Source organism: Erinaceus europaeus, chromosome 16 (assembly GCF_950295315.1).
Source record: "Erinaceus europaeus chromosome 16, mEriEur2.1, whole genome shotgun sequence".
Taxonomy (NCBI): domain Eukaryota; kingdom Metazoa; phylum Chordata; class Mammalia; order Eulipotyphla; family Erinaceidae; genus Erinaceus; species Erinaceus europaeus.
In genome coordinates, this window is record NC_080177.1 from 9,601,612 (window position 1) to 9,613,855 (window position 12,244).

Genomic DNA, 12,244 nt, shown 5'->3' on the forward strand with positions numbered 1-12,244 from the left:
CAGTGAGAAATTTTTAGAGAACTGACAACTTGACAAATAACTGATTGCAGAAGACGGTGGCAGAGGGGAGGGATTATAAAGGTAACATTAAAGTTTGGTGGCTAGGTTTACTTTTTCTCAAAAGTTACCCAAAAATATTTAACAAAAAATTAACTTGTTAACTTGTTGCAAATTACTTTGGGGATAGGAACAAAACAGACTTTTGAAAAAAAGTCTTTCATCCTGTCTTGCTAATACAGATCTGAACCTACAAGCTTCAAGCTTCACTTCTAAATGTCTTTTTTTTTTTTTTTCAGGTAACTTAAACTTTTATTGAAAACAAAACATGAGAGAGAGGTAGAGAAAAAGAGAGAAGGGATTGAGAACTGATTTACAGATTGCTCACATGGTAGTACTGGAAAAAGGGCTAAATGTCTTTTTTTTTATTGAGAGACAAAAACCTACTGAGATGGGGGAGAAACACAGGGATAGGTAGAGAGACAGAGAGACACCTGCAGAACTGCTTCACCATCCATGAAGCCTGCCCTCTGCAGGTGGGGGGCTCAAACCAGGTCCCTGCACATAGTGCTGTGTGCACTTAACCAAGCACGCCACAGCCTCCTCCCAGCATTTTTTACTGACTTATTCAGTTAGTTATTTTAAACCAGAGCGCTGCTCAGTTCTGGCTTATGGTAGTGTTGGGGACTGGACTTGGGACTTCAGAGCCTCAGGCATGGAAATCTCTTTGTTGTTTGTTTTTGCCTCCAGGGTTACTGTTGGGGCTGGGTGCCTGCACTACAAATCCACTGCTCCTGGAGGCCATTTTTTTCCATTTTGTTGCCCTTGTTGTGATTGCTGTTGTTGTTGGATAGGACAGAGAGAAATCAAGAGAAGAAAGGAAGACAGAGAGGGGGAGAGAAAGATAGACATCTGCAGACCTGCTTCACCACCCGTGAAGCGGCCCCTCTGCAGGTGGGAAACCAGAGACTCAAACCGGGATCCTTAAGCTGGTCCTTGCACTTCACGCTTCCCCCCACCCCACCCCATTTACTTTTTTCCCATCATTTTTAAATTTTTATTTATAAAATGGAAATACTGATAAAACCATAGGATAAGAGGGGTACAACTCCACACAATTCCCACCACCAGAACTCCGTATCCCCTGCCCTCCCCTGATAGCTTTCCTATTCTTTATCCCTCTGGGAGTATGGACCCAGGATCATTATGGGGTGCAGGTGGTGGAAGGTCTGGCTTCTGTAACTGCTTCCCTGCTGAACATGGGCATTGACAGGTGGATCCGTACTCCCAGCCTGCCTCTCTTTCCCTAGGGTGAGTGGTCCACCAAGTGGCACAGTGGATAAAGTGAAGCTGGGTGCAGCAACTCAGGAGTTTATCCCTTCTCTTTTGATCATCTTGTCATGCAGATAGAAGCCATAGGATAACAGGTTTGGCGCATCCCGTGTTCTGGGAATCCCCAGATACATGAAAGGAGGTCTTTGAGGCACCCCTGAACTGTCAGAGTGGAAAGCTGAGTCGATGAAATTGTGCTACCAATCACACAGGCAGTGACTGAAGCCACAGTTCTCTTCTTGGGTGGCATGTTAGCAATAACCACTGGAGGATTTATACTATCTGCTTCTCTCTCCACATATGTTGACCAATATCATTTAGAGCAGAACTGACCTGAGCATTTTGTAGTGAAGATTTAGCAAAGGCCCCAGTGAACATCAGTGTTTGGTGAGTGAGTCTAACTCATACTCTGCAGTGGTAGTAAAGGACCAACAGGTTTGGGCAATTTGTGTGAAAGAAAAGTTTCTCTTGGAAATTCACAGCTCCCGCGTACTCTTTCAGTGAGAGTGCTCAGCTCAAGAAATTCCTGAAGTACCTAATGTAATGAGGTAGCAAGTGCAAGGCAAATGCTTAATTAACCCTAGCGGGGAGCAGGTTCTTAATAGAACTTGGCCAGGGAAAATCAGGAGACAATAAGATAGCCTAGTTACTCATTTCTCCAGAACCTTTTCTTTTTTTAAAAATTCTTTATTCCTTCTTGTTGCCCTGGTTTCTCTCTCTTTTTTTAATTGTTGTAGTTACTATTGTTGTTGTCGTCGTCGTTGGACAGGATCTCCAATCTAGAAGATATGGCCAGCCCACTCTTTCAGTTCAAAGATGAGGCAGAGGAATGGCTCAGAAAGACAGAAGCAACTCTGTGAAGTTGCAGACTCCATCAAAAGACTGAATCTAAGAGTGACAGGTCTATCTGGGGAGGAGGACAAGGCCAAAGGCCCAGAGTCCATTTTCAGAGCAATTATAGCTGAGAACTTCCCTCATTTAGGAAACCATCAGAACATTCTCATTCAAGAGTCAGAACGATCACCCAGATTTATAAATACAGAAAGACCAACGTCAGTCCCAGGCACATTATTGTAAAACTATCAAGTCAACAAGGAAAAAAATTTGCGGGCTGCGAGGGAAAGGAAAGGAGTTACATACAAAGGCAGAGCTATAAGACTTTCATCAGATGTTTCTTCACAAACTCTAGAGGCAAGGAGAGAGTGGAACATATTCAAACTTCTAAAGGAGAGGGAATTCCACCCAAGAATATTGTATCCTGCAAAATTATTCTTCAGATATTAGGGAGAGATAAAGGTTTTCTCAAATATTCAAGAACTAAAGGAATCTGTCACAGTCAACCCCACCTTACAAAAACTACTGAACTGAGAAAGGAGGACGCAAAGGAAGACACGTTCCAAACACCAAGTTGCAGATGTTCCCATGATGTCAACCTGACTCTCCCTGACAGACGACCTCATCAATGTACCCTGGAACCCCACCTCTCCAGAGCCCTGCCCCTGTAGGGAAAGACAGAAACAGGCTGGGAGTATGGATCAACCTGTCAATGCCCATGTCCATTGGAGAAGCAATTACAGAAGCCAGACCTCCCACCTTCTGTACCCCATAATGACCCTGGGTCCATGCTCCCAGAGATGAATAATAGGAAAGCTTCCAATGGAGGGGATGGGACATGGAACTCTGGTGGTGGGAAATGTGTGGAATCTCACCCCTTATTCTATGGTTTTGTTGACATTTTCTATTTTATAAATAAATTTAAAAAAAAAACAAAAACTCCCCTGCCACATAGTTCTCCAGTGGACTGTCAAGAACACGTGGTTTTCCAGTAGTAAAGTCCTAAATTCGTCATGGGGGACTGGAAAACAGGTTTGCTCTTTTCCCCTAACAAGATGACAAATATAGATGACTAGTCTGTCTACAGTTTCAGCTTAATCACCGAATATGCTTTACAGAGCCAGGAAGATAGCAGCACCATCTTGTTGCTGAGGACTTATTCTTATGCAGTCTCCGCCCCCAGGTTTTTCACTGGCTTTTACTTCTCCCCTTCGTGTCCCTTCCTATTTTGTTATGTCATGTAGGCTTATGCCCAAAAGGTTTCTGCCCCATGATAGTCTTTTATAGACTTTGTACATCTTATGCTATTACTAGGTAGAAAGATAGAAAAGATGTAGAGATATTGTGAAGAGATGGTTGAGCAGGCTGCGCTTAAACCTATGAGATGAGTCTCTCCAGGTAAGTCTCTCTCTCTAAAGAGGGGTTGAGCACAGGAGGACGCATAAATCTCACAAGGTTGGCAGCCATTTAAGCCTTCCCTCCTCCACAGAAAGTCCTACATCTTCCCACCTGAGCATGGCATTCCTCTAAAACATTTAAGCCTGCTCCATTTTTCTTTACTGTGTCCATTTAGATATAAAGGGATAGGAGATGTTGCTGAGGACTTATTCTGATGCAGTCTCCGCCCCCAGGTTTTTCTATGCTCCGCTAAATCCTAGAGTGCCCCCTTTCAACCAATCCTGGCTCCGCCCCCAGGTTTTTCTATGCCCCGCTAAATCCTAGAGTGCCCCCTTTCAACCAATCCTGGCCCTACACGTCACCCCTGGTTGTCGCCCAATAAAAAGCCCCCTCACCCCTCCCTTCTCTCTCTCTGGGCTCTCGGCTCTCCCTCTCTGAGATCTGTGTACCCCTTTGCTCTGGACGTCCGCTCTCTTCTCCGCGGTGCAGCCCGACACCAGACCACCTCAACAACACCATCTTAAGTCCGAGCTGAGCAGTACTCTTGTTAAATAAATAAAGTATACTGTACAGCAAAGTTACTTTAGTTGTGCTTTTCTCAGCAACACTCCAGCTTCTCCACACACACTAAGCTGAAATATGTTAGTGCGGACAGTTACGATAGTGTAATACATGCAAATACTGCACTGTAATAACAGATATTAAAAAAAAAAAACCAACTGACATAACCGAGTGAACACAAAGCACCAAATGTCCACAGGGATACCACTTTTTTTTTTGAATTCCCAGATGTCTGATGTAAACGTTTTTTTTTTTTCTTTTCTTTATTTATTCATGAGAAATGATAGGAGAGAGAAAGAACAGACATCACTCTGGTACATGTACTGCTGGGGATCGAACTCAGGACCACCTCATGCTTGAGAGTCCAATGCTTTATTCACTGTGCCACCCCCCGGACCACTATGATGTGAACTTTTATAAAAACTAATTGAAACACAAAGACAATAGAAATATAGTTATTTATTATTAATCAATCCACTTACAAAGCAGGTGGCTTAATGCAAGCTTATTGACATCTTCACATATGATCCATGGGAACATGTCTTCCACATACAGACAGTGGTGTGGCTGACTGAATGCATTTGCAATCTGGGGCATAGTGAGCATATTTAGACATAAAATTAGGCTATCCTGTATATGAAAGTATCTGGTAATATGCATCCTGGAGTGGATTAAAACTTTCTCCAAAGGAGAAATGTTAGTACGTTAACTTAACTTTATATACTATATTATGCAGTAAATCTTAACTATAGAAATTAAAGATTTTAAATCAGTGATCGACTCGATAATGTATGAAGTGGGAGTCAAAAACCAGAGCAACAGTAGGTTGACAATATAATTTGTGCCTCACAGTATCTGCAGATTTACTGTTTTCAAGTTAAGAGAAATAAAACAAGAGACATGTAGATTCAGCTGACTTTTATTTTCTTTCAACTATTAAAAAAAAAGTGATCCTGGGACCTTTAGAAGTTCTATGAATGCATAGATACCTGCCAATGACTGCAATTCTAAATCTTGACTGAATGTCAAAGACTGACAAAATTAATGTAAACAGGTATCGTTACTATACGTGCTTAGTAGAAGACAACAAAATCCTACATGTCTTCTTCAATTTCCCTAAATTGTGTTAAATCTGCAAGTATGTACAATCCAGCTAATTGAAATTAATATTAGTGTTCATCAGAGCTGTTTCACAGCAGCAAAAACTGAATCAGGGAAATAAAAGTTCTAAACAATGTAAGAAAAAGATAAATACAATCAACAGCAGTCTAGATGTATGATCTCAATGTTCAACTCTCTTTGCATTGTGCTGAATGGAAAAGGACACACCAAGAAAAATTCTATTGATCACTCTGGTGATGTGAATACCACCTGCATCTGATTGAGTATTGTTTGAATTCTGTTCCCAGCATTAAGGATGGTATTGAACTCAGAACTCCATATTGTAAATATACAGCAGCCATTTTGCCCTAGTTAAGGAATGTCTTAATACACAATATTATCATTTTCTAGAGGATCTTTATACATTAAACTAAAGTACATGATTGATTAAATTAAAGGTTAGTAATGGATAAAAAAAATTCATAATTCTCAAGACCTGGTACTATTAAAAAAAACCCCACAAAACTCTACTTACTAAAGCAGCTAATCTTGCCTGCAAGTTTAGGGTCACAAGCCCATAATATGTGCAAAGAAATGCAATACAAGGAGGAATCATGCAAAAATACAGTAAAATGATACAGGGAAAATGTCAAATCTAGAAAAAAAAAAAAAGCTTTATAAATACATCAAAATCAACAGTATACATAAACTGTAGGCCTAGCATTAGTTGTACCATATAGCAGAGCCAGCCAGCACTCTAAGTTCAAGGCTTCCAATCTGCGCAGGTAAGTCATGCCATCTTTGGTTGACTGCAGTACCAGGAGGATGGGAATGAGAGGGGAGGCAAAGTCCTGAAAGACGGTGTCAACTTTCACTGGGCAGCTGGGCCTCAATGTCCACTCTGCATATGGGGCACTTTTTATTGGTAATCAACCACTGGTCAACACACACTTGGTGGAAAAGGTGCATACAGGGAAGACGTCTGTTATAAACAAACAGAGCAAAAGGCAGCATTAACCTTATGATGATGCATGTGATAATTCTTTTTCAACAAATGATATACAAAGGTTGTAATGCTTCCAGACAGTTTTTGCTTCTGGGGAAGTTAAAAAAAAAATTCAAATGCGAGTTATACCATTTATTAAAATTATCAACATTGGCAATATAGTATGTAAGTGACAGAGAGACTTAATATTTATTTATTTTTGTTGCCCTTGTTTTATTGTTGTAGTTATTATTGATGTCGTCATTGTTGGATAGGACAGAGAGAGACGGAGAGAGGAAGGGAAGACAGAGAGGGGGAGAGAAAGATAGACACCTGTAGACCTGCTTCACCACTTGTGAAGCGACTCCCCTGCAAGTGGTGAGCTTGGGGTGGGACAGAGAGAATTAAATGTTAGTTATGGAAGCAAATTATAAGTTGGCTACTTGTTTCCTATCACATATCAAATAGTACAACACATTTTTTCAGTATCAAGTCACTGTATTTGTGAAGGACTTGAGATTTAACATGTTGGGGAGACAGCATCATGGTTCTGCCTCAGGCTTTAAGTTCCCAGGTTCAATCCCCAGCAACAAAAGCCAGAGCCAATTATTCTTTTAGTAGATTTAATTATAAAAACAATCAACTTCCATATTTATAATACTTCACTGGAAATACAATAGTCAAATACCCTGACATGTTATAGGGTACATAACTGTTCATAATTGCTTTTGCTCAGTCCTATGAAGAAGTATGACAAAGTTATCCCTATAAATTAGGACAAAAACTAGTGTGTGTTTGTGTGTGTGTAAATGACCTGGAACATCATACAGGATTGTAACATTAGAAAATGAGGAACAGGAACAATTTCTTAAGTGATTAAAAAGAAAGTCTCGGGAGTCGGCGGTAGTGCAGCAGGTCAAATGCACGTGGCACAAAGCCAAGGACCTGTGTAAAGATCCCGGTTTGAGCCCCCGGCTCCCCAGCTGCAGGGGAGTCGCTTCACAGTCGGTGAAGCAGGTCTGCAGGTGTCTGTCTATCTCTCCTTCTCTCTGTCTTCCCTTCCTCTCTCCATCCTATCCAACAACGACATAACAACAACAATAATAACTACGACAGCAAAACAACAAGGGCAACAAAAAGAAATAAATATAATAAATAAACTTTAAAAAAAAAAGAAAGTCTTAAGATTAATAAATATTGGGTTAGCATAAAATGTTCTCTAAACTTTGGGGGGTCGGGCGGTAGCACAGTGGGTTAAAAGTGCATGTGATGCAAAGCGCAAGGACCAGCAGAAGGATCCCGGTTCGAGCCCCCGGCTCCCCACCTGCAGGGGAGTCGCTTCACAAGTGGTGAAACAGGTCTGCAGGTGTCTATCTTTCTTTCCTCCTCTCTATCTTCCCCATCTCTCTCCATCCTATCCAACAACAACAACATCAATAACGGCGATAATAATAACCACAACAACGATAAAACAACCAGGGCAACAAAAGGAAAAAAATGGCCTCCAGGAGCAGGGGATTCATGGTGCAGGCACCGAGCCCTAGCAATAACCCTGCAGGCAAAAAAAAAAACAAAAAAACTCAACTTCAAACATGAAAGTAGAGAAGAAAGTTTAGGGCAAATTAACCTTTAAAAAAAAAAACTGTTTATGGGTAGAGGGTAGATGTAATGGTTAGGAAAGAGACTCTCATGCCTGAGCCTCCAAATTCTCCAGCACCATTATACGCCAGAGCTGAGCAGTACTCTGGTTAAAAAAAAAATAAAAAGGGGGTAGGGAAGAAGGTGGTGGCGCACCTGGTTAAGCATACACACTACAGTGTTCAGGGCCCGGTTCAAGCCCCTGGTCTCCACCTGCAGAGAGAAAGCTTCACAAGTAGTGAAGCAGGGGTACAAGTATCTCTCTCTCTCTCTCTCTCTCCCCATATCTTCCCCCATATCCCTTCCAAATACTATTTGTCTCTGTTTCTGTCTCTATTCAATAAATAAAAAAAGAAAGATTAAAGAGAGAGAAACTCTCTAAATATATATATATATATTTACTGAGCAGAGAGAAATTGAGAGGGGCAGGAGAGACAGAGAGGAGAAAGACACCAATAGCACTGCTTCAGCCAGCGCTCTTTAAACTTCTAGCCCGCCCATAGATGGGGCTGGGGGGGTCGAACCTGGAGCCTTGCACAAGGTAACATGTGTGCTCTATTAAGTACACCATCATCCAGCACCAGGGTAAATTCATCTATAAAAACTCATGGGAAGTAATCTGAGTCTCCCTTAAACCTTGGAAAATCCATTAATAAAACTATCTTGGGCTGTAGAGCCTCTCAAATACTCTGTTCTATGAGATTAATAGAACAGTCTCCAAGCCAAGTCCTGGGGTGGGCCTACGATAGGTGGCACAGCTCCTGTTATTGCCACTTTATGGGTAAAACAGGCTTTTGTGACCTTTTGTTCTTTTACTCATAACAAGGAGACTCTACATGTCAGAGAACATACAGGAATAATCTTCATTTGCTTTCCAGACTAATTTTAAATAAAAAGTTGTGCATGTATTTAATGATGTATGTTACATGATTAATATCCAATTACCTCACATCTTCACCTTCCTCTAAAATAGACAAACAGATAGTACATTTTTCCTCTGTGTCTTCCTCAGTCCCTTCTTCTCCATCTTGTTTGCAGTGCAGTTTCCTCTGTGAGAACCAATCAGTTGTTACCTTGTTAGTAGAGATGACATTATTGAACAACTGAGTAAAGTCTGCATTTATTTGAAAACAAAACAAAACCAAACCACACATTCACCCACAACTTACACACAACTGTAATGAATTCATGTAGCTCTCATCAACTCACTGTCAATCAGCATCAAAAGCAAAATCTAAAACTTACTTGTTTGAAATTTATTAGCTTGGAGGCCGGGTAGTGGCACGCCAGCTTGAGTGCACATGTTACAATGCCCAAGGACCCAGGTTCAAGCCCCCTGTCCCCACCTGCAGGAGTGGAGTAGCAGGGCTGCAGGTGTCTCTCTGTCTCTCCCCCCCACTTCCTCTCAATTTCTGGCTGCCCCTATCCAACAAATAAATAAAGATAATTCAAAAAAAATAAATTTGTCATCCTGAAATCAGTATTTTTAATCCCCAGTTAGGATGCTAACAATATAAATCCAACTTTATTTTACCATGTGCATAGTTAAATAAACTTTAATGCTGCAAGTACTGCTTAAGTAGATTAACACTCACTGTAATGTACAGCTAAGACAGCTACACAACTTAGAGGTAGTTACCTTATATTCCTAGAAAACACATGAAAACCTACAGCAATTCACATACTTCTTAATCTCAGTATTTCACAGACTATTGTGGCTGAAACTATTTAACATATCTACTCCATTACTTCTACATGTAAACCACACGAGACTGCGGATAGAATATAAGAATGGAGACCAGCTAAGGGCTCATCAAGCCAAACCAGTTGAGTGTGGCATTGCCACACCAGAGGAGGTGCAGTGCTGGGCTCTGGACCTGACACAGGAGGTTCAGAGATCAAATCCCAAGGCCGCACACGCCAGTGCTTCATTAGCCTCTCCTCTCCCTGCCTCTAGTCCATAAAACACAAGCAGCTGTTTTAAAAATGCTAATAATGTAGTAGTTGCCAGGCTCCATGAACTCAAAGCTACCTAATAATAAGTTAGTTATATGTTTTTCAAAAGTAATCTTGACATTTTACAGAATAAATTCGTACCTTTTTATATTTATGTGGATATGTACACCTTTCAATTGTTCCCTGGGATGCTCCACGATTAACATTTCCTAGTCTTTCTTCCAAATGAATCAGTTCCTTAAAGTGAAGAGTTCAAGAGTTGTTAAAGTCTGGGTAGGAATTTCTTCACAAGTAGTGTCCACATTGTGAAAATAATAAAGTGCCATACTGATAAGCCTCCCATATAAATAGTGTTCAAAGATATATGAAAATAAACAGCTCTTTACAGAATCTTTCACTTCAATGTTTTATTATTTTATTATTGATTGATTATTCAATGTTTTATTAATTTTAGATAGAGTCAAAGAAATTGAGAGGGAAAGTGGAGAGGGAGAGGGAGAGGGAGAAAGAGAGACACCTGCAGACTGGCTTCACTGTTTGTGAAGCTTCCCTGCTGCAGGAGGGGGCCAGGGGCTTGAACCAAAGTCCTGCGCATGGCAACATGTGCACTTCACCAGATGCACCACCACCGGGCCCTTTAATGTTTCTTATTGATTGTATGACAAATGATAGTTTATAACTTTTTTCTCCTAAGCCAAATGAAGTGGTAATGGAAAGCTGTCCTTACAGATTGGGGTAACATTTAAACACTTGGTACTGTGTCAGCTGGTAAGTATAAAAACATGTCAAATTTGAAACCATTCTAGTAAAGCAGAGAAGTAAACCAAGAAATTGTTCTAAATTCTACCAACGTCAGATTCCAAACTGATATGAAGTACAATTTAAATCATATTCAAGTAACTGACTCCAGTAAACATTAAACTCCAACATTCAGTATTCATGTTTCCTTCCTGTGATGTTTCCCTAAGCTTTACAAACCTCCTGCACCCCCACCCTACCCCTCACATAGTGAAGCACCTAATATTTTATTTGATATTTATAGGGATTTAGTAACACCATATATTCTTATATTCTTATAGTGATTTAGTAACACCGTATATTCTTATAGTGATTTAATAACACCATATATTCTTCCATACTAGATATGCACATTTACTCTTCCTTAGATGCCTGGATTAATACTGCTTGTAAATGACCCTGTCATATACCTCTAAGAAGCAATATCAGAAATTCAGACATTTCACTGCCTTCTGAGCCCCCAAGACTATGGCAAAGCACAATATTGTACAATCTCCTACAACAGCAGAAAGCTTTACTACATACATACACTCTGCATTAAAAACACTGTGGCAAGAGTCTTCACCAGTACTATTAAATATTACATACTTCAAAATTGCCCCGGAAAGGACCTCGGAACGATGTTCCATCCAATCCTGACGAGATATAACGGATGTGAGGATAGCCTGCCATGTCAGGAACCTATTGTAACAGAAAAGATGGGCTATGTCAATAATGGGTATAATAATAAACTAACTGAAACAATGAATAATTCAAGCTTCTTAATGTGGTTTAAAATAAAAATGCACAAAATTCAAACAAAACTAACCATAAGAAGAAAGGTTTCTCTTTCTTTCTTCCAGTGCCCTAATAGCCAGAATGACCCTACTCCATATTTTGCCTGGTACCTAACTGTGAAGGTTTCAACAGTGTTTCCTAATTTTTAATTAGGTATGGTAAATTCTTTATTACGCAGAGTCCTCATTTTAGAATTTACTTAAGACAAATTATCTGGAACTCCAAAGTCTATTCTTGATCTTCCAGTAATTTGTGGCTATGCACAGAGCAGTAAGTAATTCGAGCTGCTTACCGTGTCCTTGCAGATCAATTAGAATAAGGGTCTTCTGCTTGTTTGTTAGTTTTTTTTTTTTAGTATTTGTTTCATTTCAATGGGGGGAAGAGGGAATAAAAGAGAAAGAAGGGGGAGGAAGAGGACACACCAACTAAGGTACTGGTTACTGCCCCTAAGAAGGCGGTGAGGCCCTTCCCAAAGACACTACGACCATACAGATAAGCTTTCTTCAGGAAGGAGTTATAAAGAGTTGTGGCTGTAAGCACAATGTTACTGAATACACAGTATATATCAAATCAGGTATGTTTAAATACAAGTAGGCAGTAAAACAAGGTTATATAATAAAACAAGTATCCCAGTATAAATATTTGGGCAAAAGATCTGCACAGAAAGTGGGGGGGGGGGGGACTGGGCGGTAACACAGAGGGTTAAAGCGCACATGGTGTGAAGCGCAAGGACTGGCGTAAGGATCCCAGTTCGAGCCCCTGGTTCCCCACCTGCAGGGGGATCGCTTCGCAAGCGGTGAGGCATGTCTGCAGGTGTCTATCCTTCTCTCCCCTTCTCTGTCTTCCCCTCCTCTCTCCATTTCTCTC

The 12,244-nt window shown here is 40.6% G+C and overlaps 1 protein-coding gene across 12 annotated transcripts in view; it reads right to left on the minus strand.

The window, feature by feature from the left end:
* Positions 1-4,561: 4,561 nt before the first annotated feature.
* Positions 4,562-12,244, minus strand: part of RNF111 (ring finger protein 111) — a 91,862-nt gene continuing 84,179 nt past the window's right edge. For 8 of the 12 annotated variants that reach the window (XM_060174432.1, XM_060174430.1, XM_060174429.1 and 5 more), the window contains 4 exons: positions 11,189-11,281; positions 9,944-10,039; positions 8,792-8,919; positions 4,562-6,205 (listed from right to left, as the gene is read on the minus strand). In XM_060174432.1, the coding sequence (XP_060030415.1) occupies positions 6,088-6,205; positions 8,792-8,919; positions 9,944-10,039; positions 11,189-11,281 (435 nt within the window). In that variant the 3' untranslated portion in view covers positions 4,562-6,087. The remainder of the gene's footprint in view (positions 6,206-8,791; positions 8,920-9,943; positions 10,040-11,188; positions 11,282-12,244) is intronic. The other 4 variants (XM_060174434.1, XM_060174433.1, XM_060174431.1 and 1 more) reach the window with 1 other exon arrangement.